General features: G+C 56.2%; 2 protein-coding genes across 2 annotated transcripts in view; one reads left to right on the plus strand and one right to left on the minus strand.

The window, feature by feature from the left end:
* RPL19 (ribosomal protein L19) overlaps positions 1-25,047 on the minus strand; it is a 389,457-nt gene that overhangs the window by 25,845 nt on the left and 338,565 nt on the right. The gene's annotated exons all lie outside the window — the stretch shown is intronic.
* Positions 188-23,253, plus strand: PLXDC1 (plexin domain containing 1; the record flags this gene model as incomplete). Its single annotated transcript, XM_082494867.1, has 14 exons — positions 188-242; positions 1,831-1,979; positions 5,097-5,240; positions 5,602-5,671; positions 6,088-6,210; positions 6,580-6,698; positions 6,905-7,004; positions 9,009-9,104; positions 10,979-11,060; positions 14,108-14,168; positions 15,080-15,215; positions 16,802-16,837; positions 17,990-18,150; positions 19,331-23,253. The coding sequence occupies 14 exons, from the start codon at positions 188-190 to the stop codon at positions 19,448-19,450; spliced, it is 1,452 nt and encodes a 483-aa protein (XP_082350993.1). The 3' UTR covers positions 19,451-23,253.

Raw genomic sequence — 25,047 nt, forward strand, 5'->3', positions numbered from 1 at the left:
CCCCACCCCCGGCCCCACCCCCGGTCCCGCCCGGGCTCCGGCTCCCGCTCCCGCTCCGGCTCCGTGCGCGGCTCCCCGGGGGTGCCGACCCATGGCGGGGCGCTGAGCCCCCCCCCGAGCCCCCCCCCCCCCCCCCCCAGCACAGCCGGGGCCGAGTGGGGCCCACCGCCCCCCCCCCCTCCCCACCATGCGCTGGGGGGGCCTGATCCTGCTCTGCCTGCTGCGCGGGGCGCTGGGCGCAGGTAGGGGGGCCGGGGGGCGGCGGGCGAGGGGTGTGTGTGTGTGTGTGTGTGTGTGTGCCCCGGGAGGGGGGGCCCGGGGGGCGCCCGGGTGGGCAGCGCCGTGCCCGGCCCCGCCGGGGGGTGGCTGTGCTCCGCGGTCCCGCGTGGCCGTGGGCAGCGGGAGGTGCCGCGTCCCCCTCTGTGCCCCTCTGCTGCCGCGCCCCCCCCCCCCCCTCCCCCGGAGCGGGCTGTGCTTTTTGGGGTGTCTTCGTGCCTCCCCCCTTCCACTCCCCCTCCCGGGCACACGCAGGTGCGTGTCCCGCTGCGCCCCACACGCGGCTGCACCCACAGCACCCACCCGCGGCGTGGGACCGGCCGTGGGGGTCCCCCTCCCCGCCCCACGTCCGTCCCCCCCCGCACCAGCATCTCCACGGGGAAGGAAGGCGCTGGCACCGTGGGGTGCCCGGACCCCCCCCAGCCGTGCGGGGCAGCGGAGGGGGGCTGTGGCCCCACTGCCGGGGTGCCCCCACCCGGGATTGCCCCCCCCGTGGCACGGCTGGTGCTGGCCGGGCTGCGGGCACAGCCGTCCGGGGGGATTTTGGGGGGAATGCTGGAGCCCCCCTGGGGGGCTCGTTTGAGCAGCGGCGAGCGGCTGAGGCCCCCCAGCCCCCCCCCGAAAGGTGAATGTGTCCCCCAGCGGAGTCCCTTGCCCCCTCCCTCGGTGGTGGGGCCCATCCCGCCGGCTCAGCCCTGCTCCCCCCTGCCTCAGTTTCCCTTCCCGGAGGCTCTGGAGACAGAAATCAGCCCCACGGGACAGCTCAGGAGGGGACCAGGAGCTCGTTAGGCAGTAATTAGCTCCCTCGTCCCAGGGGTGAGGGGCACAGCCTGCGGCCCCACCGGGTGCTTTTGCCGTCCCGCTCGCTGGGGACAGACGTCCTGGCTCTGTCCCTGCCCGTGGGCGAGCGTGTGCCGTCCGCGCCGCCTCCGCCTGTGCTAAGCTGCCGGGAAATCTCATGAATCTCTGCAGATTTGGTCCCAAATGGCTTTTTCATCCATTCCCCACCCCCCCCACCCCCAAGTGCTGCGCTGTGGTTTTGGCCTCCGCTCCCTCCCGGAGCTGGAGCCGGGCAGGGAGAGGGGATGAGGGACACGTTACTTTTGGAGATGGATGCTTGGGGTCTGCCCTGGCACCCAGACCCCAAACCAGCCGGAGGGGGGGACCGATGGCTGGGGACATTGAGGAGACGACCACGCTGGTGCTCTGTTGCTGAAGCCGCATCTTCCCCATCTCTGGGGCCTCACAGTGGCGTGAGCTGAGCTGGGGGGGGGGGGGGGGTGTAGGTGTTTTGCCTCCTTTCACCCCTCCATCGCAGCTCTCCTCCCGTGGCCGTGGGTGTCTGTCACCCGTCCCTGCACCCTGTAGCCATCCCTGACCCGAGAAGCCCTTCCTTGTGTTTCCATCGTCGTGGTGATGCTGCTTATGAGTGCTGAGACCCCCCCAAACTCATGTCACCTAAGCTGCCTTGCGGAGGGAGAGGGCTGATCCCAGCCCGCAGGTTGGCGCCCTCCCGGTGTGGGACCCCACCGACCCATCCCTGTGCTCCCCCAGGACGCCCCCCGGGGAGCCCAGCGGCAGGCGAAGGGCGGCGGAGAGCTCGGGAGACCTCGCCGGGGACCGAGGGGACCCGCATCAGCCAGGACCTGGTGGGGGGCAGCCTGGCCATCGACACGCTGCCGGCCAACGAGACGCGGATCGTGGTGAGTGGGGGTCCCCACTGCTGCCGCCGGCTGCCCTCCGCCTGCCCCGAGGCGGGACCCGGCCAGCGCCTGACCGCCCAGAGCTATTTGCAGGCTGGGCAGGGAGCTGGGGGAGACGCTGGCACTGGTTTAATATGTGGGGCCGGATCCCGGCAGCCCGGAGGGTAATTACAGCCCAGCGCAGAGGCGGCCGTGCCCTGGGGACTGCTCTGAGCCCTGCGGCCGTCACTGCCCGCGAGCGCTGCCAGGTCCCAGGGCCATCCCTGGGCTGAGCTGCCGGGGATGCTTCGCGTGCCGCGATGCCACGTGTGCAGGGGGGACGATGCTGCTGAGGTTATCGGGGCCGAGTGGGCTCGACGCTGTGCCGGGGTGTCCTGTGCGGGGAGGGGGGGCTCTCCGGCTGCGGAAGGCAACAGCCTGCACCGCTGCTAACGAACTGGTGTAGCAGCAGTGTCACCTCCTGGGACATCTCACTTGGTTCTCATATCCCAGCTGCACCTAATTACACACCCTCAATTAACTCCTGGTTATTTGTGGCAGGGCCGCGGGTCCCTCGGCAGCCGGGGAAGTTTGTCAGGCTCCGAGATCTCCGGGACGGGACGGGACGGGACGGGACGGGGCGGGGGGGTGCATGGCTGTGGCCGTGGATGGGTGCTGGATGGTGGTGCTGGCCGTGGTATCGTGTCCTGGCGCTTTTGCTGGCAGCTGGTAGTGGATTCGGTGGAATTCGTGCCCCCGTTGTACAGTGCGAAGGGGAGAAACAGCTGTGGCTGTTCCCACTCCGCTCGAGCTCCAGCCTGGCCTCGCTCGTTGACCATCGGGGAGGGAGAGGGGCCAGAAGCCAGAAAAGTCCTCAATGTGGAAGTGTTTAAGAAAAAACAACCACCAACCACCAGAACCAGCCCAAACCCACTGATGGCCACCATGGCATTTGGAGATGCTGGGAAGCCACAGGGAGGGTGCGATGGCATTTGTGGTTCCCAGGAGGAAAAGGCAGCAATTTCCTGGGGCTCAGTGCTGTCGGGGGGGTGAGGAGTGTCCCCCCTCCAAGAGTGGGGCCACGTTTGAGGTCAGGGACGCCGCTCCTCTGCGTGTCACTGCATCTCGCCCTGTCCGACCCGTGGGAGGTGTGATCCTACCTGGGGAGATGGCAGCCCGGGGTCTGGAGGGGTTTCACCTCTCTCCCCCCCCAAAACGTTCCAGGTGTGGGGTGCAGAGGGGCAGCGCTGGACCCAAAGGATGAAGAGGGGTGTGACGCCGGGCAGCGCCGCCATCCCTCCCTGAGCTCTGCCCCACAGCGCCTGCGCTCCCCACTTATCTGCGTGTCCCAAACCTCCCCTCTCTTAATTCCTGCTGTAACCAAAGCAAGGTGACGGATTAGGACATCCTAATGAGTCAGCGATGAGGTCAGGAGCTCGGCAGCCAGCTCCTCCACGCTCCCGGCTCTGCTTGTTTCCCTCCTGGTTTATTTGGAAAACATTGGGAAGGCACGGGGGGACGAGGGCATGGGAGGGTTTGTCATTTGTCACCCAGCGGTGGCATGTCCCGGGGGGCTTCCAAAGCCTTTGCATGGGGCGGTGTGCGCTGGGATGCAGCAGGTACCGGCACAGCCTTCCCTCTGCCTCAGTTTCCCCATCCATAGGGAAGGGAGGACTCTGGGCTGCATCGGTCCCTCCGAGCAAGAAGGGGCTACAGTTCCCATCGGGAGGAGCTGGGGAAGCTCCCTGGAGTCGGGGCTTACGCAGGCGGCAGAGAAGCGCAACAGCTGTCCCTGAACTTTGCTGAAGCAGAAAAAAATTACATGTTAAAGGATTTTTCTAATAGCGTTTTATTCCTTATGATTCCCACAGTAGCTCTCTGGGGCTGTTCAAAGCGGGGGGAGGGCTTTGCTTTCTCTTTTTTACCCCCTCCCACCCGTTAAATCCTGGGCTGGCGGTTCCTTCCCGGCCTCCGGCACCCGCCTTCGTGTGCAGGGAGCAGGTCTGGGAGCGGGTCCCGGGGACAGCCGGGGTCTGCGGGGAAGATGCTGGGGGCGAGGAGGGGGGCTGGGGGTCAGAGGGGGCCGAGCCAGAGAAGCGCAGCAGACGGGGCCGAGTGGCGAGCGTGGCGGCGCGCCAGTCTCTGGCGTGGAGCAGCGCTTTCCCAAGGAAAATTAAGAGGCTTCCCGTCCTCTCCCCCACCGCCGGGCGCAAACCGGCCTCCCCTGACAGGCGACGGCTCCCAGCTGTGTCCCCGGCCGGCCGCACGCCGGAGCCCGTTGGCGAGGCACGATGTGGCCAGCGTGGCCAGCGTGGCCAGGGCACGGGCTGTGCGGGGCTGGCTGCGCCTCGGGAAATCGCCTGCTCTGCCGGTGTCCCCCGGGAGATGCCGCAGAGCTGCATGCGCAGGTGCCCGGTGGGGCTGTGCGTCCTCCGACAGGTCCCTGAGCAGTCTGAGACGGCGGAGGTGGATGGACCACACAGAGCTGCTGCGCCGTCCACGCTCCGGCATGCCGGGAGAGGGGGCTTGGGGAGCTTAGGGTGCTGCTGGTGGCTTGGGAAGGCTGAGGGGGGGATGCCCGGGGTCCCTCTCCTTGTTCTGGGGGAGAATAGCAAAGGGGGCTCTGGGGATGTCACCCAGGAGAGCAGCCCGCGCCCCCCGCAGACCCCCGCCCCCCCCTCAGCATCCCCCATCCTCGGCTGGCAGCAGCGGCTCGTCCGCCTTCCCCGAGCCGCCCGTTCCAAGGTTAATTGTTTCCTCTGGGCTTCCGTGACTCCGGTTGTTTGCTTCACTTCCAGTGGTCACTTTAGCTGTAACTCCCAGCCCCTGGCTCTGGAGCAGGATATTTTCTTCCCGGGAAGGTTGCATCTGCCACGCCGCGGTCCCTCCTGAGTCACGTCGCCCTCTCGCCCGCCCGTCCTCTCTGCCCTCCATCGCTCTCGTGGGTCTTCTCTGCACCTTCTCCAACTGCTCAGTGTCCTTCGCTGGCTTCGCACGGGGTTTTTCTCGGCGGCTTTTATTGTTGCTTTGCGCCGAGATGGGGTCCCGGCTGCTCGGAGCCGTGCCTGGGGGTTTGCATGTGCCTGGAGCAATCCGGGTAACGCTGTCCCCTGTCCCCCCGTCCCTCCCCCGCTGCAGGAGGACAACCACAGCTACTACGTGTCGCGGATCTATGGGCCAGGGGACGCCCGTCTGAGGGGGCTGTGGGTCGACATGGCAGCGGCCAACAGGAGCCAAGTGAAGATCCACGGGATCCTCTCCAACACGCACCGGCAGGCCTCGGTGAGCCCGGGGGGGCTGTTCTGCAGCCCGGGGTGTCCCCTGCGTCTCCTCTCCCAGTAGGGATTTCCCAATGGTGGCACCTCACCCAGGGCAGCAGCAGCCCCTCCGTGTCCCCGTGACAGCCGGTGGAGACCATGGCTTGGGAAGGGTTTGGTCTCCTCCAGGGCAGAAGGGGATGAGCCGTGGGGACCAGGCACCCGCAGGACCCCCGTTCCCATCCCTCTCCCACCCCTCCATGCACCGGCCTTGCCCCAAGCCAGGGCAGAGCGGGTGCCGGTGGGCACGGAGCCGTCCCCCCGCATGCCTGGCAGGCGTTTTACCAAGGGCTGAGCGCGGTTCTCACCCCATCTCCCTCCCGCAGAGAATCGTCCTCTCCTTTGACTTCCCCTTCTACGGCCACCTCCTGCGGCAGGTCACGATAGCGACGGGCGGTGAGTTGGGATGGGACGGGGTGTCCGCGCTCAGTCGGCATTCCCGTGGCGGGAGGGCTGGACGCGGCTCTGGTGGTGGCTCTAACCTCATCCCGTGTCCCAGAGCCCGCGGAGCTCGGACAGAGAAGGGGCTGGAGCCCTTCTGGCTTTGACCCTCCAGCCCAAGTCTAACCCCCGCCCTGCTGCTGCTGCTGCTCAGGGAGTCGGATGCTGCTGGTGCCTCGGTTCCTGCAGCCGCTGAGGGGGTGCAGGGGGGGTCCCACAGGCTTGGAGGAAAGCCAGGAGGGGATGCTGGGCGTAAAAAAAAAGGATGGGTGAGGCAGGGGCAGGGTGGCGGGGGGTCAGAAAGAGGGAGCGAGCATCCCGGGGCGGCGGAGGGGAGCGTGCCGCTGCTTCACCTTCCTCTGCTCGCTCAGGGTTTATCTTCATGGGGGACGTCATCCACCGGATGCTCACGGCCACGCAGTACGTCGCACCCCTCATGGCCAACTTCAACCCCAGCTACTCCCGCAACTCCACCGTCCAGTACTTGGACAACGGTGAGCGCTGCTCCGGCCGGTCCCCGCGCGAGCCGCGGCGCTGCCGTACGTGCGGAGCTGCAGGCAGCCCGGCTGCTCGCTCCTTCCTCCTAAAACTGGGCAAAATGCAGCTCTCCAGAGCACACAGAGGGGCCGGAGCCGGGTGAGGGTGTGGGGAAGGGGACCCCCGGGCCACAGGGGCTGTTCAGCGCCCAGGGGGGGCTGTGGGACATTTGGAGGGGCTCGTTTGTGGCTCTGCTCACAGTGATGTGCTGGAGACTGGGGGATGAGGTGACTTGGAGCTTCACCGACAGAAGAGGACCGGTCAGGCTGTTGAGATGTGGGGCGGTGAGAGATGAGGGGACTGACCCGCTCCGGTCTCTCCTCCAGGGACGGTTTTTGTGGTGCAGTGGGACAAGGTCTATCTTCAGGGGAAGGAGGACATGGGCAGCTTCACCTTCCAGGCGGCCCTGCACAGCACCGGCAGAATCGTCTTTGGGTACAAGGAGGTGAGAGAGGTTTCTGCTGGGGCAGACGCGGCAGGAGGGTCCCTGCGGGAGATCCCTTTGGGTCGGGGGGGAGGTTTGTTGTTACAACTATTCACACGCTGAGTCTGGGCGTTCCCAGTGCTACCAAAGCACTGGAGACCTCTGCAGCAGCACCGGGCGCCCAGGGCAGGGCTGGGGTCCATCGCACCCTCTCTCCCCGGCTGCAGATCCCCGTGCCGGTCCTACAGATCAGTGCCACCCAGCACCCCGTGAAAGCTGGCCTCTCCGATGCCTTCATGATCCTCAACCCATCTCCTGATGTGCCTGGTGAGTTGCTGCGCTTGAGGACCGGGGGGAGGTGGCTGCTGGGGCAGGGAAGCAGCTGATCCCACAGGGATGCCGAGGCTCCCCGGCACCGCGGCTGGGAGAGGGGGAAGGAGAGATGATACGTCCTTATCTCTGGGGACTTCAAGACATGAGGATGTGCTGCGTGGATTCACGGTGGGGAGCACAGGAGGGCGAGGAGGCATGTGGGGCTCAGCTGCATGGATGCTCCTCATGTTCCACGTCCCCGGGCGCATCTCTCTCTTGGGGTGCATCCCTCTTGGGGGCATCTCTCTTGGGGGTCCCTCTTGGGGTGCATCCTTCTCAGGGGCATCTCTCTTGGGCTGCATCTCTCTTGGGGTGCATCACTCTTGAGGTGCATCTCTCCATGGCCAAGGCCATCGCGCAGCCCTGTGCTCTGGGTGGCCCCATGGGTCAGGGTGGCCCCAGCCCACGAACGCTGTGTGCTTTGGTGACGTGCTGCAGGCAAAGGGCTTCGTGCGTCTCGCCCGGAGCGCGCAGACTCGCTGTGAGCAGCCAAGCGATCGCTTCCCTGACTTCCAGCTGATGAGGAGGAGGGGAAGAACAGTTGCAAACGAGACGGCAGATGGACGAGAGGCTTGGGGGTGTGCTGGGTGCCCCGTTCCTATAGGTGTGGGGGTTCGGGGGAGCCCACAAGCCGTACCGCTGCTGCTCCAGACTGTCCTTGAACAGCACGGGCATGGCACGGGCACTGCATGGCTGCTGCGGGCAGGGCTGGGATCCGTACCGATGTCGGCAGGGCGTGGGAACAGCTACATACATGTCCACACGCTTATTCCGCATGTGCCACGAGCTGCATGGTGGGGTGAGCTCACCGAAAAGGCTCTTCCAGCCTCTCCCGTCCCCTCTTGTCACGGGGAGCCCAACCTCGTGCCTGCCTCCCCGCGCTGCACCCGGCGCGGTTGCTTTTCCTTGTTATTTATGGAACCTGCCATCTGGCCCTCATTTATTACCCGTTTACAACAGTTTGTGTAAAACCTCGGCCAGGCTGGATGGTGCCTCCCCTCGCCGCCCCGCCAGCCTGCCCCGCACCGGGCTGGTGCCCTCCGTCCCCGCGGGCGTGCTGAGCCCTGCCTGCACCTCCTGCCTGCCCCGGGGCGCGAGGGGAAGTGGGGGGGGAGAAGAAAAGCAAGAACTGGGCATGAAAAAAACCTAATGAAGTGAAGGAACAAGGCTTGAAGGGAAGGAGAGGAGCGGGTAGGAGGGGAGAGCGTGTCGTCCTGCTCATCCGCCGGTCTCCAAGTGCAGAGCAGAGCAGCGAGGAGCTGTGGCCGTGCTGGAAGGAGAGGTTTGACTGTCCTCGCAGATAAGCATGACGCCAGAGAAGCATCTTGGCTGGTGTCATCGCTTGCATTAGTGGCAGACGCTGGGAGAAAATCTGGGAGAAGCCTGAATCCAGGATAGCCCCTGGGATGAAGGGGAAAGAGAAGGAAGGGGGCAAGGCGTGAGGGATGGGGGAAGAAGGAGGCTTTTTTGGGGGGGAAGGCGGCTGCGGAGCGGGAGCCCGGGGAGCGGTGCGGAGCTCCGGGCGAGTGCCGCGCATGGGGGAGGCTCGCAGCCCCGTGAGTCACTGACGAGCAATGTGTTGTGCAGCTCCGTGTTTGTTTAGAGCGATGCAGGACTGGACCACAGCCATCTCGGGAGCCTCTGGTCGGGGAAAGGGGGACAGAGAGCTCCAAAGCTCCTCCTAGAAAGCCGGGGAAGAGGAGATCTGTGCCCTGACATCCCTCCTCCCTCCCAGCACCTCCCGCATTGCTTCTCCCACAGCCTGGCAGCCGCCATGCACCGTCCTCTCCTGCAGGAACGACCCCGAGACCTGGGGCCACCTTTGCCTTTCAGCTGGGAGCCGGCAGCAGCCCCACAAGCTTTCCCCACGCACGCATGGGATTAAACCCCTTTGCAGGATGGGGAGGGGTGTGCGGGGTGGGCTTGTGCCCCGTCTAAAGCCAAGGCTCCGTGTTTCAGAGTCCCGCCGTCGGACCATCTACGAGTATCACCGCGTGGAGCTGGACACCAGCAAGATCACCAACATGTCAGCCGTGGAGTTCACCCCGCTGCCCAGTAAGTCAGGCGGGCTGGTGCGGTGCCCCAGAGCGGGTTTCCCTCCTGTGGTTTCACCCAGAAACTACAAGAGCCTCCTATTGACAGCCAAAGGGGGAAGCCAAGGCAGGTTCAATGGGTGCTGCCACCCGTCACCCCACGGTTGGGATCCTGCTGCGCACCGCAGCCATGGAGGGAGGGCGGGCTACTGGCCGGGGTCCAGCTCGCCCCTGCTCGGGGGCCTTTGGGAGAAGGTCTGCGCGTGGCTGTCGCGGAACGTCTCGTACGTACAGCCCTGCCTGGCTTTATGGGCTCAGAGTCGCCCTCAGCCAACAGCAAACCCCACGTGCGTGCCAGCCCGGCTGCTCCCTCGCGGAGCCGGCAGCCCGGGATGCAGCAAAGCGGAGCTGGCAGCGGAGAAGCCGATAAAGGAGGGATCTGCGGGCAATTACACCGTACCTGCTTTGCTCTTGCTGCTCACCCGTAGATCCCCTCTCGCCCCGGTACTTTGGTGCCTTAGTCCCTGCCCTGACAGCTCTTCCCACCTCTCCCGCCGCTGAAACGCCTTCTCTTTGCTCCATGAGCCGCAGCTAATTTTGCTGGACGCTGGTTCACTTCAGGTCTGTCTACAAGACATTTTTCTACGCCTCCACACTCAGATGAATTTTCTTAAGGATCCTGTTAAATAGATACATTTTTAGTGTTCGGATCCAAGGACACATGCGCACGAGGGAAAGTCGTCATGCAGTCTGTAAATACAGAGCGGAGAGTAAATCTGTCACGAACATACCAAGGTTATGCATTTAAATGGTCTCCCCAGGGTATTTTATGACAATTTTAACAGCAGGCAGGGTTACTGCAAAGCAGATCATAAATAAGCATTCTGCAATAATTCTATTTTTTCTCCTTAAGACCTGCTATTTCGTTTTCCCCCAGCAGCTAGGGTAGCTGCGAGCGGCATCTTCAGGGGAGCCACGGAGCTCCTAGAGAGACCTAGGCTCCACTTTCTCTTCGGGGGGGTTAATTTTGAGCCTTATTCAGGTCAGAAGTGGATGAACTGGGTTAGCCTCTGCCCCTTCTCCAGCGGCCCTTGCTCTCTCTCTGCCTCCTCGTTGCAGGGAGCTCGGGAAAAGCTCGGGATGGGCGAGCGGAGGAGATGAGGACTGGAGGAGGGCAGAAAAGTGTGGGCAGCCCCGGGCTGGGGTAGCAGCACTGGGGGGGTTTGCCCAAATGCGAGGGGCGGAACAGGGAGCCCATGGCTGGAGAGGCGATGGAGAGCGTGGGTCAGGGCGGCGGCGGGATGGCGGGACGGGGATGCCGCTGCCTTTCAGGGTCCTGCGCACCGATGCAGGATGAGACCCGCCGGTGTTCTGCCTTCACCCCTCGGTGTTTCACAGCACCGCGTCAGCTCTGGGCTCCGTGGCTGAGGGCTGTCAGGGACTCCCGAGGGGCTTGTGAAAAGTGCTGGCTGCTTTGACTTTTCTTGCAGACGAGCCTTCTTGGCCGTCTTTGCCAGACAGGATGACAAGCAACTGGTGGTACTCTACGAGCAGCTGGTCCTTCCCAGTGCGGAGATGTTCTTGTAGAACTACTCAGTACGGATGTAGCAACAGAGGGTTAAACTGTTTGTATGGCTTCCTTCCTTCGGAGATACGCCCTCGGTACGATTAGAAGTGACGTGAGTCTCAGACGTGTTTTAATTCCCAGGTAAACAGAATGGGAAGGCGTTTACAGGTGGACCGGGAGTCCGGTCCTGCAGGACCATTGTGGAGCGCGGTCGGGTCTGTCGATGCTCGGGTGGGTTCTACCCATGCCACCAGCCTTCAGCACCTGCTCCCGCCTGCCCAGGCAGGTGCTGGCACGTCACTGATACAGCTCTCCTCTCTCTTTTACAGCTTGTCTCCAGCACCAGAGCTGTGAAATGTGCGTGACCTCGGAGCTGACCTTCAACTGCAGCTGGTGCCATGTCCTGCAGAGGTAGCTGGGATGAGTTTCCTTCCCACCTCTTCTCTTGCTAATGTTCCTATAGGTGGGAGAGCGAGTGCAGCTCCAGGTCTGATGCCTGTACCAGTCTTGCTGGGGGTTTATTGCTATTTCCCTTATTTTTTGTTGTTGTTTTATTTTTGTTGTTGTCGTTGCTTTTCGGTTCAGTAGTCCCATAACCGTGGTTAAGCGGTGGTCTGATCGCCGGTTACAAGCCATCGACAGGAGACGTTTCCCAAGGTTGGGGTTCTTGGTCCTCGTGTTTTGATGCAGCAGCCGGAACAAGTTGAGACCAAAAGCAAGACTCACGTTTTTGTCCGTGAGATTAAACATGGGGGAAACTTGTCCTGATTTAGGCTGTGATTTTGGGCAGAAGAGAAGTGCAGGGCAGGAACACCGCGACACGCACAGGTCTGAAGGACGGCAGGTCGGTCAGAGAGCCAGGGACGCTCATCAGCCCCCCCCAGCTGCGGGGGACGTGCCCTCCTTGTCGGGGACGAGACACAGCAAGGCTGGGGGGTCACTTGCTGCTTTTTTGGGGGGTAAACGGAGGATTTGGGGAGCCGGGGCAGTCCCAGCTGTGCAGCAGTCCTGCTCGGTGCTCTCCTTCAGCTCAAGCAGCGCGATACGGAGCATGAGAGAGTTTAATGAGATTTTGCTGAAATATTTAGAGCTAGTGGCAGGGGAGAGGACCCAATAACACAGATCCTGACAGGCGGCACGAGGACACCGTGCTTGGGAGATGCCCGGCTGTCCCAGGAAGGCACGCTGGCTGGCCCCTTCCCCAGCGCGCCCCGGCACCGCTCGCAGGGCACCTTCATGGTCCTTGCTGTAGCCCTGCTCTCACTACGCTCAAGACTTGCAATCATAGAATCGCAGACTGGTTTGGGCGGGAAGGGCCCATTAAAGGCCACCCAGTCCAACCCCCTGCCATGGGCAGGGACATCTCCGACCAGACCAGGTCGCTCCGGGCCCCGTCCAACCTGAACTGGGATGTTTCCAGGGATAGGGCATCTCCCACCTCTCTGGGCAACCTGGGCCAGGGTCTCACCATCCTCATTGTAAAAAATTTCTTCTTTATATCTAGTCTAAATCTTTCCTCTTTCAGTGTAAAACCATTCCCCCTCGTCCCACGGCTCCCCTTCCTGATCCAGAGTCCCCCCCCAGCTCTCCTGGAGCCCCTTTAGGCACTGGAAGGGGCTCTGAGGTCTCCCCGGAGCCTTCTCTTCCCCAGGCTGACCCCCCCCCCGACCTCTCCCAGCCCATCCTCCCAGCAGAGGGGCTCCAGCCCTCCCAGCATCTCCGGGGCCCCCTCTGGCCCCGCTCCGACAGCTCCGTGTCCTTCTGCTGTGGGGACCCCCCGAGCTGGAGGCGGCACTGCGGGGGGGTCTCCCCAGAGCAGAGCAGAGCACAGCAGAGGGGCACAATCCCCCCCTCGCCCCGCTGGCCACGCTGCGGGGGACGCAGCCCGGGATGCCGGGGGCTTGCTGGGCTGCCAGCGCATGTTGCCGGCTCATGCCCGTTGCACCCTTTCCTTACACGCAGCAGTTTCAGCAAGGTGTGAGCAGGGCAGCTGGGACAGGGAAAGATCCTGAGACATCAGCAAAGTGACCCAATAAATCAGGGTTGATTCTCTGCCTTTCAGTGGGCTGCAATACAACCCGAGCCAGGGGAACATCATTTTTCAGTGACAGTTGCTCAGCGGTGGCTTCAGATCAGAGAATATTATGTTCTCGCAGCTGAGAGAGGTGCGTGAAACCAGATGTGGCTTTGGTAGCGAAACCAAGCCCAGGATGCAGCGGCTTAGGCTGGATCTTGTTTGGCCTGAAACCCCCGGGTTCGAGAACTTCGTCATTCTGCTTATTCCAAATTCATGGTGTTTGCAAACCCGATCTTCCAAAATCCAAGTCGTTGTTGCTGATGTTTGCTCTTATCACTTACATTAGGGTGACTTCTTGATGTGTTGGCTAAAATCCACACGACCGCATATCGGCAGCTCCGTCCGGCAGAGCTCAGGTTACAAGTGGAGAGTACAAATTGCACGCGGGGTGGAAATTGCAAGCTGGAGCAAGCCTGCTGCTCTCTTGTCGGCTTTCAACCGGGTTGGTTTTGCAAAGCCAACGTGATCTTTCCCAGGGAGGTTGGTAGAGTGGCTTCCAGGCTGTGAACTCACATCCCGAATCCAGCTCTGTGATTGAACCCGGGTCCTCTTAGGTCTCTTCTGGGCAGCGGAGTTTGTATTTTCGCTTCTGCTGAGCCCGTAATCGTTACAGGAACTGTACTTTAAGCAAAGATCTCAGCGACTCAGCAGGACCTGAAGTTCTGTGTGGCTTCTCCTCTTTTCCTGGTTGGTAATTGGTAAATCAGTGCTTGTATGAGCTGAACTCCTGATTCATATTTTGGTATCCCCAGAGACTTTCCAAAGGTCAGAGTGCTATTTCATTCCCTCTGTTTCTGTAGAGACTTCTCTAGCTGGTGTTTTCCCGATGCCGTTTATAATTTCTTTAATGTGTTTTTCCTGTGCAGATGTTGCTGGAAGAAAAACAAACCCTTGTGGAGATCGTGGCCTTGCCCTGGCACAGAGTCCAGGGAATGGAAATTCAAACTCAGTCTATATATTTTTCCTATTTCTCCGCTTCTCCGTTTCCCTTGGAGGAGCAGTGTTGACCCTTTTCCTCCTCTATGAAGAGGAACATTTGGGTCCTTCCAGCACAGCTGTACTGGAAACCCCGTGTCTTTGGAGACCAACTTGTATATAATCTTTCCAGTCCTCAGATACTTGTTTGTCCAAGTATCTGTGTACAGCGCCCGTCCGGGGCAGCATTTGGGACCTTGAGGCAGCTGAGAGCGGTAGGTGCCCCTGCTCTGGCAGGGGGGTTGGACTAGATGATCTCCAGAGGGCCCTTCCAACCCTGACCATTCTGTGGTTCTGTGAGAAATCATTAGCGCTGCCACCCCCACAGAGCGGGCAAACGAGCGCTATGGTTGCCGTGTCTCTCAGGAATTCATCTGCCACAGGTCAATACTGCTCTTCTCTGCAGGTGTTCCAGCGGCTTTGACCGGTACCGTGAGGAGTGGCTGTCCTACGGCTGCGGCCAGAAGGTGAGACTGAGAGAAGAACCACTTCTCTTAGGTCCTCTGCTAGGAAAGGTGCTGGACTACAGGAAAAACAGTGGCCGTGTCCCAGCTTCAGGCTCAGCTCCGCTTGGCCCGTGCTGTTCTGGAACAGGCTGAGTATCCCCTTAGACCTCCCTTTCCCGTCACGTCAGGACCCCTGACCCAATTAACAGAGGCTGTCTGTAGTGGGATGGTTAGAAGGTGGTCCATCTAATCCAGCATTACCTGTCTGTGCCTTGCTGGTGTCTTCCTTCTGTGCTGGATGGTCAGTAATGATGCAGAGACCTCCATAAGTTACCGAGTGGTGCAATTTGAGAACACTGAGATATTTTTTTCTTCACCTTCTGAAGCATGACTCTTACTCACTCTCAAGCATGAAGAAATTAGCCCTTGTGATTTTTTTTTTTTTTGTCCTTGTTAGCACAATTATCTCCACATTGCATGAACTAGTTTCTTTGTCTCCAGAAAGATCAGCTCTAACGAAACATCTGTTTCTGCTTGGGGTTTTTTTGTTGTTGGTTTGTTTTTTTTTCCCCCCACTGAAAACTCAGCTTTGTTCCCTGTTAACCAAGAGGGGTGAGCGAGGGAAAAGGAGGTCGCAGGACCTATGTAAGGTCATCCAGCGATGCAAGAAGGTCAGGCTATAGGACCTCGCCAGATCATTGTCATTTGTCCTATTAAGTGGTTCCCAAACTTTTCCCTCTCTTCTCCAACCTCCAGGTCACCCCCTCACATACTTCTGGCATTTCTGGACCGTGTCCCCTGCTTCCCCTCCAGGGTTTGACCCCCAAGGGCTCGGCAGCCCTGAGCCCGGGGAGCAGAGTCCTCACCACTGGCTCCCTGGCACCATTGCTGGAAGAGCCGGGAAAAGTGGCTGTTCTTCATTTTCTTTCCAGTCAGATGAGAAGACCTGTGAGGATTTAGCAGAAGGCGACCACTATTCGGCACCTCCTGACAGCTCTTTCTCGCCGCTGGACGAGGATGTCACCACCTCCACGTCCTCCCTCTTCATTGACAGCCTCACCACGGAAGGTAGGGGCAGGTGGGGTGAGCGGCTGTGGCAGGGACACCCCACCCCCCATGCTTGTCCCTGGAGAGGTCTTTCACTCCAACACCTCCTAAAGCCAATTCATGGCCAAGTAAATACACTAACAAACCCGCCTCTGAAGGGCAGGGCAGGGGTGGGAACGGGAGGCGGTGGGAAGGAGGACGGGCAGCCTACGGGGTGAGACTGGGAGCGATGCGGCGAGGGGAGACGGGAAAGCCTGCGGTGGGAAGAGTTTCACAGGTGCATCGCGGCCGCCTTACGCATTTGTGAAGGTCAACAAGCGACTCGTCCCTGCTGGCCGGACTCCCCGGCATCACGACAGAGGTTAATGCTGTATGGGGGGGCTCGTGCTTTTAATGTCCCCGGTCCAGCTGGTGACTCCGGGCTGGCAGCGCTCGCAGACGGGCAGTAGCACAGCACAGGCTTGTCGCTGCCCTCTGCTCGGGAAAGGAGCTCCTTCCAGCACAGGAAAGCTCCACACAAGGACCTGAGTGTCCCCCGAGACACCCGTGTTCTACAGCCTGATAATCCTATTAACACAGGGCTGGCTCCTCGGATCCTAGCGGCAGGTATCACTTCAATTTTGCTGCTTAATAGTCCCTAACGCAAACTGCTAATTAGAATAAATAGAAAGGAACATTAGTAATTGTCCTTCAGCAACGGGAAGGAGTCGGGGGGAGGACCGCAGCGCCTGGCTGGCAGAGTTGACTTTGAAAGGAGCAATTAAAGGAAGGGGGAGTGTAACACCACCACTGAGATTATTTTCCAACTCATCGCCAGTTCTTGGAAAAAGCACAAGAGGCTTTTCTGTGACATAGTCAAGCATGAAGTTAATTTGTAATCTTGGAAGGGAACAAACAGCCAGCTGCATCAGGCAGCGAACTTCATCTGGAGAAGCCCAGCAAAGGAACAAGCCCAGCGAAGGAGGGGACCCACCCCTCTGCGTCCTCCCCAGCCGGCCCCGCTCGCTGGCTCTGCTCGCGCCGACGTCTGTGAACGTGGCCGACTCGCTGGCCGTGTGTCGGCAGACCTGGAAGCCAAACAGGTCTGGCCCGGGATTTCAGCTGGACTCATGGGGGTGGTGAGCGTCAGGACGTAAAGCCTCGTACGATACATCCTGGTGCTTCTAGACTCAGATGAAGAATGGAGTTGGGGTTTGGGCCCCCATGCAAGACATCTGCAGCGTAACACCCCAGTGATTTATTCGGCATGTGTTGGCAGCATGTTGCTGCCAACGCCATCGTCTGAACACAGATGCCCACAAGGGCCGCGGCCCCATCCAGCGTTCGCTTACTGTTCTGCTTTGCGCACTGAGCGTATTTGAAGACTGGTTTCCTCAGATGTTTGTGCTCCAGGTCCCGCCTTTGTGAAGGAAGACAATAAGCCGTAAGCCACATGCTTCCACCAAACTCAGAGGTTTAAAACCATCACTGACCACGTAAATGCTGTGTAAGAGGTGTGTTGTGTCAGCGGCCCCATTGCAGAGGGATGAAAGTGGGTGGGAGGCATGCAGGATATCAGAAAAGGTTCCTAACTTTATTTTTTTGGCCTTTTTGTTTTCTTCTTTTAGATGACACGAAGCTCAATCAGTATGCAGGAAGCGAAGGTAAGCCCTTAATCTTCTCTCCGCCTGCTCACATTCGTTCCAAGCGAAAACATGTTAGGCTGAAATCAAATGCACCGGGGAGTTGCGATCAGTCAGTGGGGTGGACAGGTGAAGCCGCGACTGGAGAGATGCAATCAGGATAAGATTCCAATGGTCCTTACCCTGATTAAAACCATTTCAGGTAGTGAAAAGCGAGTCGGGACCAGTCTGGTTTACCCTGCTGCTGTTTGCTTTCCCCTCTTAGTCCCGCTGAGCAAACTAAGAGGATGAGTTTTTCTTTTTCCATGTAATTCCCTTTTTCTTTGCAGTTTTTGCATAGACACAGAGTCCTTTTTTCTTTTCAATATCCCCAGCTGTGCCAAAGCACACTGTAAAATCCAAATTTAAAATGTGTCCTTAGAGCAGCTCTGCCTTTTTCATCTCGGTTCCCGTGAATCCTTTCTCGGTCCGAGCCTCCTCGGCAGCCCCACGGGCAGGGAACCGAACTGCTGCTGTGATGCTCCTGCTAATTCCAGAGTATGGGAAGGAGCGGAGCCCTCTTTTCCCGATGTCAGGTTCACAAGAACTGCGGTCGTTATGCAAACCATGAGCCCATCCCTCTTACCTGACAGCAGCTCAGGGAAGTTAAACTGGCTAAACTGGGTGCAGGATCGGTTCCTTTGAAATGCACCATCTTCCCAGTTTCAGCCAAATCGCTCCCCAGGTGGCTGGAAACGTCCCTGTTAATATATGCCGCATCCACGCTCCGTAGCTCTCTGCAATTGCATATTCATAGCGGAGGACCGAGGGCAAGCTGGAGGACTGGGGGTGAGACGCACCGAGGACCCCGCTCAGCATATGGCTAATGGCTTTCTGTCAGCGTGAGCTGCCGATATATAAAGAATATGGATTGGCGGGGGTGGGGGAGTTACTGCACGGTGGTGGTTTAATCTTCTTTCAGCCCAGCTACTGCCGTCATCCGAAAGGGATGCCGGAGCCCGGGCAGCGGTTCTCTGGTGTGTCTTCCCCTCTTGTCGAGCCCGCCAGTAGCAAGTCGAGTTGCTCAGTCGTACGTGCAGAGCTCAGGAAGGTCTTGCCTTGCTTTTCTTGTCTGGCCTTTCTTCTACCGAGGTCTCAGCGCAGTTCGAGCCTCAACCGAAGCCTTTTTTGCAGGTATGGGGAGCAGCCTTCCTTCCAAGAAAGCAGGCGCCCCGATTCACACAGGTACTATCGTGGGCATCGTTCTGGCTGTGGTGCTCATTGCCACTATTATCCTCGCTGGAATCTACATCAACAGCCACCCCACCTCCAACGCTGCCCTATTCTTCATCGAGGTGAGCGGAGAACCTCATCCCTGGCCGGTTTTCTCTTCCTGGGCTATCATCACAAATCCTAATCTTCTAGAGAAGAGCAGGGAGCAAAGAGCAGAGGAGAGAGGATCTTTGACCGAGTTCATCGAGAGTTTCTTTTCGTGGTCCTACAGTCACAGCTAATCTCCCAACCTCCAGTTGAAGATGTTTTAGACGTAGGCTCTCTTCCTCCCACGCTGTTTTATTTTGCTCCCTTTCACGTGCTCCCTGTCACACGTTGCCTTTCCCCCCCCTGTGACGTTAGAGACTCTCCCACCTGCTTGCACGAGCAGTCGACATGCAGCCTGGTCGGAGGGCTCAGTTGGAACTGTGACATAATTGAGATCGCTGCTTTTGGAATTGCCCAGCTGGATTTTGTTGACTAAAATTGTCAGGCTTTACTGATAGATGTCACGCCATCAGCTACTGGGTAAGCGGTGGTGTGAACGCTCTAAATGGAAGATTTTAATTCTCGGAAAGATAGGGGGTCCAACAATCTCCATCTGCTGCGAAAAGCCAGAAGACCGCTTGGTGCAGGATCCCGAGGCAGTCAGGAGTGGGCTGAATCCTGGCACAAGGAGCTGCTGTGGAGGGAGTGAGCAACACGTCGCCCTCAGCCTTTCCTTGTCACTCGCTGGCTTTTTCCTAGAGCGCTTGTCTTCCCTCCAGCTGCCCTGTCTGAAGAGACGGGCTTCAGGGAATTGATCTTCACGCCCTCTGCCAGTTTAGTACCTGAGCACTCGGCTGTGTTTGATGCGTTTATCTACACCCAGCTGAGGAGGGGCATTGCAGGTGTCCCTGTTTTGCAGATAGAAAGGGGACACAGAGCTGACGTGTACGTGGCCGCATGGGAAGCCCGTGGCCGTCGGCGGCTGCACAGGCCACCCTTGTTCTGAGGCTGATATGAGATTTCACTTAAACTTTCCATTTCCTCCCCACTCCCCATTTTAACCTTATTAGGTGGGTCAGCCCAGTGAGATCGATGCATTGTAATGAACTCTTTTAAGCATGAACGATTTTTTTTTAATTATTTTTATTAACAAAAAGACAAACTTTCACAAAGACAGCATTGTATTTGTTTCAGGCCTGAGTCTCCAATTTCCCCGCAGGCTTGGCGTGAAAGGCTCTGTCATAGCTTCTGATGGGTCTTTGTTTCTGTCCACAGCGAAGGCCACATCACTGGCCTGCCATGAAATTCCGAAATCACACCAACCATGCAACGTACTCGGAGGTGGAGCCGGCCAGCCAGGAGAAGGAGGGCTTTGTCGAAGCAGAGCAGTGCTGAGCACTTCTCCCCCTGCGTCTCAAACCTCCCATGTCTCAAGTGTTGGAGTCTTCTGTTAATTCTATTGCAAAGTCTTTCCCCTCTTGGAAAAGAAACAGCAAGTAGAGGAAAAAGACCCAATGGAGCATTTGAAGAGAATGAGTCAGGGCGACGGGAGGCTGGGCCTCACCTGGATTCCGCAGGGGACAGCAGAGCCTGCAGCGGTGGCAGGCAGTTGTGACGCTGGGCTCTGCTGGCAGCCTGGCACCGAAGCCCTGCATGTGGCAGAAGAAAAAAGCGCAGTCAAAGTTTTGGTTTGGCATGGGTTTTTTGTTTTGTGGTCGGGTTTTTCCCCCCGCTGTGTGTGGCTGACCTCCTCCCTCCTCCACTGGGAGTCTTAACAGGGGCAGCAAAGCGGGGGCAAATCTCGGTATAGACGAAAATACGCAGTTGCCTTGAGCAGCAGGCTCTTGGGGACAGCAAAACGGTTGATTTTTGCTGCACGCTGGCTCCGCCTGCACTCGGGAAAGTCGGGCTGGTTGCCTCTTCTCCTCTCCGGGGAGAGGCTGGGCGGTTGGGGGTAGGTGCTGTTGGTGGCCCAGGAGAGGTAAGGTTGGCTCTCCGGGGGCTCGCCTCCCCTCTCCTGTCCCCTCTTCCCCGGCTCTGTCCCTTTCTCCGCTCTCCCCTTCGCATCCCTTTGGGGCAGGCAACATTTAATTTCGTCTTCATGGCCGCGAAGCCTTGTGCCCTTGTCTTTTCATCCTGCAGTTGGTCTTCCACCACCCATGGCTTCAACTCCCTGCCCTCCTCTCCCTTCAAAGCAGCAGCTTCCACCCCCTGCTCCAGAGAAAGGGAAACCTGATCTATTTTAAGGGCAAAACCCTGCAGAGGATTCACCTTCAGGATGTTTGCGAGCCAATGGCTGTGATGCACTTTTTGGCATCTAATTACTTTGCTAAATTACTATGACCCTTACCCCAAAGGAGACAGAGTGTGAAAAAAAAGTCTTAGATTCCTTCAAAATACATCCTCGGGGCATAGCCACTAATCCAGCAGGAACAGAGTAGGTTTCGATGGAAGAGGAGGGGGACAGAGCACAAGCGCAAGCAGTGTCCTCCCACGGGCTAAATCCTGAAGTAAATCCAAGCTTATTCATGGGCGTTTCACATAAATAAGGAGTGAAGGCATACATGCCTTGATACCATTGAAAATCTAAAAATCACCTTGTTAACATCATCGTTTTAGAGTCTACTCAAGTCAGTGGAATTTTTTCTATTTTTATTATTTTATTATGTCTGTGATAGGCCCCTGGTCTGGATTTGTACATATATCATCATTCTGGAATCTGACCCTAATTAAGGGCTTCGACACTAGACCTCTCAGGGTTTTCTACTCCTTCTGTGCAATCAAAATTCAAGACTGATCTGCAGAAATAATCTTCCCTACTGCCACAGACACCAGCCACAGGATTGGGCCCTAAACTGGGGAAAGCTTGTATTAAAAAGAAAAAGAGAGAGTCCAAAGTCCAGTGTAAAGTAAAGTTTTATTTCCCCCACAAAAAAGGTGTTGGTTGTGTGGGGCTTTTTTCCCCTTTTTTTTTTTTTTTTTTAATTTTCTCTTGATCCTCAGTTATTTATTCTGATAATCATGTTTTGTGCATATTTTATCCACTGGCTGGTTCAGCTGTCACTGGTGGTGATTACTGCCAAAGGCAGGGTCTGTCTAATTAATGTTTTCCTTCTCATCTGCTGAATTTATATAGCCATTAAAGATAAATATGGATGCTTTGTGGCATTTAGACCCCAGATTATACTTTCTCATACATAGCCACTAGGGAGACTTTTGCTGCATCTTATTATGGCATAAAGGCACCAAAATGCTCAAACAGGGTAAGTCAGACTGAGTCGTGCCAAGTTCTTATGGCCCAGACAGTCTCTCTTCAGACATATTTTGAAGGTAAGCTTTATTCCCAAATAAAGCTTTCAACTGGAAGGTTGTTTTTTCCCCTGTTTCCCTGAAGTAGAAAGGATTCAAAGGGATGCTGTTATCTAGTTTTTGCCCAGGATCTGATCCCCTTTGAAATGGTTATGAGCTGGTAAGGAATTTTCTCTAGTTTAACTCTTTTTAAATAATGGCCTTGTTTTTATTGTTTTTCTGAACATGCATACACAATAACAGCAAGATTTTGGATACTCTTCTTCTCCTGCATCCCCTAGAAATTCTAGGTAACATCCAACAATTCTGAAATGCTGCGAATTTAAATGAAAACAGACTTTAAATAGAGTGCAATTGAGCTGTATAAATCACTGCTGCGTTACTGCAGCCAGGATCTTAGAAGGATTCAGAAGAGGATCAGATAGGTGGAGAACAACAACATCCAAGTGCCATAGCACAGAAGCAGTTTAGATAGATACATAAAATACCTGTACTTCAGGGGAGTTGCCAAGTTCTCAGTGCCTGGAGTAAAAAAGGCTTTTTTTTTTTTTTCCCTTTAAGGAAAGCAACAAAACAAATCAGGCTATACTGTGCCTGTGCAACAGATGTTTGGTCTGCTTTCTACTGAGGAATATGGTCTGGGGTATTGTCAGGTAGAGCGTTAACAGCTCCAATTCATCATCTCTAAGACATTGTGGTAGAGTAGATGGAGAAGTTACTGCCCATAGTCATGTGCGTGCTCTGAGCTGAAGGTCTGGATTCAGCCAGCATCTCCCACTGCCTAGCCGGGAGAAGCGAGGGGCTTAGATGCTGTGTCTCAAGGAGGAGAAAAAAAAATATTCTGTCCTCCCTTTTGACATGATGGCTAGCTCTGGACACTTGAAGTTCACACCTGGGAAGCGCGTGAGTCAGCAGGGAGCAATCTTTTTTTGAATGTTCTTTGCACGTGGCTTTGTGGTGGAAGAGAAGAGGTTGTCTATTAAATTCCGGAAAGCCCAATGGTAATGTTGCCGATGCCTAGAAGAAAGAAAAGAAACGTCTTTACCATCAACAAGTACTGCTCTGATGTTGAAGAGAAGAGAGTCAGGGCTCGAGTATGATGCTGGCTGCACCAAGTCAAACACATCAGGATCAACACTCCTCCCATGTGTAACTCTGACTTCAAGATGCCGGTTAATCTTGCTAGTCTCGAGTGCCGAAACAAGAACGTGATGATGGCGACTGACATAAAAAGAGTTTGATTTTGCTTTTAATCATGTGGCTTCTCTAGCCACATCCTGAGTTTTTCCTCTGGATTCTGATGAACCCGGCGTTTGGGCTTGCTTCAAAGCAGATTGCATAATGTACGTGTATATTGACCTGTGTATTTTCTAGCTATCAGATGGGCTGGGGCTGTTAGCTGTGCTCAGTCCCTTGCTCAGCTGGTTAAAAGAGGATGCAAAACACAAACAACTGCTACGGCTCCTCATTTGGCTTTCCAAGCACCGTGCCCCGGCAGTTGGCGGCAACTGCTGAGCGCATCATTCGGGTGTAAGGCAGCTGCCTGTCATCAGGCAGAAAATGACATCACAAATCTGCTCCTTGGCCGCTTGTCTGCGTTCAGCAGTTGGGAAAACACAGCACAGGGTTTATCAGAGACCACCGTGAGGTTGATTCTACTCCTACAGAAATTGGGGGCTAACCCTCCCCGTTTTTTACATCAATGGGAGCAGGATCCAGATTTAAAAATACTTTCTTAATAACTAAAGGCCTACTTTCCACATACTTGAATTTACAGCACAGTCGGACTATTTGGGGGGACTAAAGGCACTTTAACTGTCTTTTAATGCAATGTATTTACTATGGATTATCTGCATGGAATACAGTCTTAATATTAAAAAAATATCTTCCTTTTGGACTGCTTTGTTTTCAAAATAAAACATGCAAAGGATTATTGGTCATGTTATGTGAACTTCTAAGCAGGATGGGAATTATTTTTATCTTGTGTTCTTTTAATTGACACTATAAGAATACAAGGATTTCTTTTTAAAGACATCCTTTCCTGTCTTAGTAATAACACATCACATCAGGAGGTGTTCCCAGGACATATCTAGCATAAAAACTAACGTAATTGAGGTTTGAATCAAGACTATAATTTTCTTCTAATTTTATTCTGTTTAGTTTACTTAGATTTTTTCTTTTTTTTAGGCTTCTCAGCTTGAACAATGAAGCTTGCTTGGCCTGTTTGACTTTTTGGCAGTAGTCAGGGTTAGCGTTTTGATCTCTGCACTAGCACCAAATTATTTCAAAAATGTAAATCACTTTAAAGGTCATTATCTGAGACTCCTGGGTAGCACCTCCAGGTTTAGGCTTCCTTCACTCTTGTACATGAAAAGCATGAACAAATCGGTGTGCTGCAGTAACTGCAAGGAGATGATGAACTGTAGGAAAAGGCCCATCTCGCAATTAACTACGGATATCAACAGATTAATTCCCACGGGAGCTCTGATAGCACTGCTGCCATGTGTGTTAACACCTCGAGTAGCTGATAAGGACATAGCCGGAACCAGGACTTACCCGTAACCCTTTCCATGCACTTGCCTTGCAAACTGCTGCACCACGCAGACAGCCAAGGCAGCACAGAAGCAGCTCCGTCCTGCTTCACATCCTCTCCAAGAGGAAAGTCTGAGCCTGGTTAGAGACACACGGCGACAGAAGGCTGTTCAGAGGCAGGACAGAGCTGCAGTCAGGTACTGGGTTATGGTCCAGGAGGTGGAAGTCTCTGATAGTGAAAGATCTCCTGGTATCTCAGCTGCTCGTCAGTAATATGCGAATAATAACACACCGTGGTGTGCCTGTGGCTATTTAAATTGTAAACTCCCAGCCTGGGGCTGTTTCATAGCAGGTACGTGTACTGTTCTTGGCCTCGATTCTGCTCGAGGAGCTACATGCATAATTTTCTAAGCACAACTTTGTCCCTGCTGCCATTCTGAAGTGAATGTCACCATTTTTTGTACCTCCTTGGATACGACCACATTGCAATATTGGAAAAAGCAGTAATATATTCGCTGCTTCTCATTTTCTCTTTCACCTCCCCAGGCTCCTCACACCCTGTTCATCCCCTCTTCCCCAGGCGCTTGTCCAGGCTGGGAGAAACTGTGCTAAGACAATACAAACAGCTCTAAGTTAATTTAAACATGATGATAGAAGAATTCTACTTGTTCTATTTTTCTGAGCAGAGATGTAACAGATATATAATTACAATACATATAGATATTCTCTATTTATATCTATATATACACATACAAAAGCAAATACTTTACAAATATGCAAAAATGTCAGCTCTCCTGAACAAATAGTTTTCCTACTAAACAACATCCCAGAAACAGGGGGAAAAATACTTTAGCCGTTACGCAAATAAACAAGGGTTATACCCTGGAAATGCAACTGCAACCTCAGGTACAACAGCAGGCTGAACCATAATTAATAGCACGGGAAGCAAGTAGGGAGCAGATTGCTACAAAAGGGCCTGTGGGTGGTGGAATAAAATCTCAAATAGATGCACAGCTCTGAATCTGCATTTTGCAAGTGCTGTGGAATTAAGCTTCGGTTACAACTGGGAGAAGGGAATCGGGGCTCCTGAAGTCCTTGCCTGGTTATACATGAAATGTCTTTATGCCTTGGGTTGCCTCACCCAGAAAGGA

The sequence above is a fragment of the Vanellus vanellus genome (assembly GCF_965231255.1).
Source record: "Vanellus vanellus genome assembly, chromosome: 24".
Lineage (NCBI taxonomy): Eukaryota > Metazoa > Chordata > Aves > Charadriiformes > Charadriidae > Vanellus > Vanellus vanellus.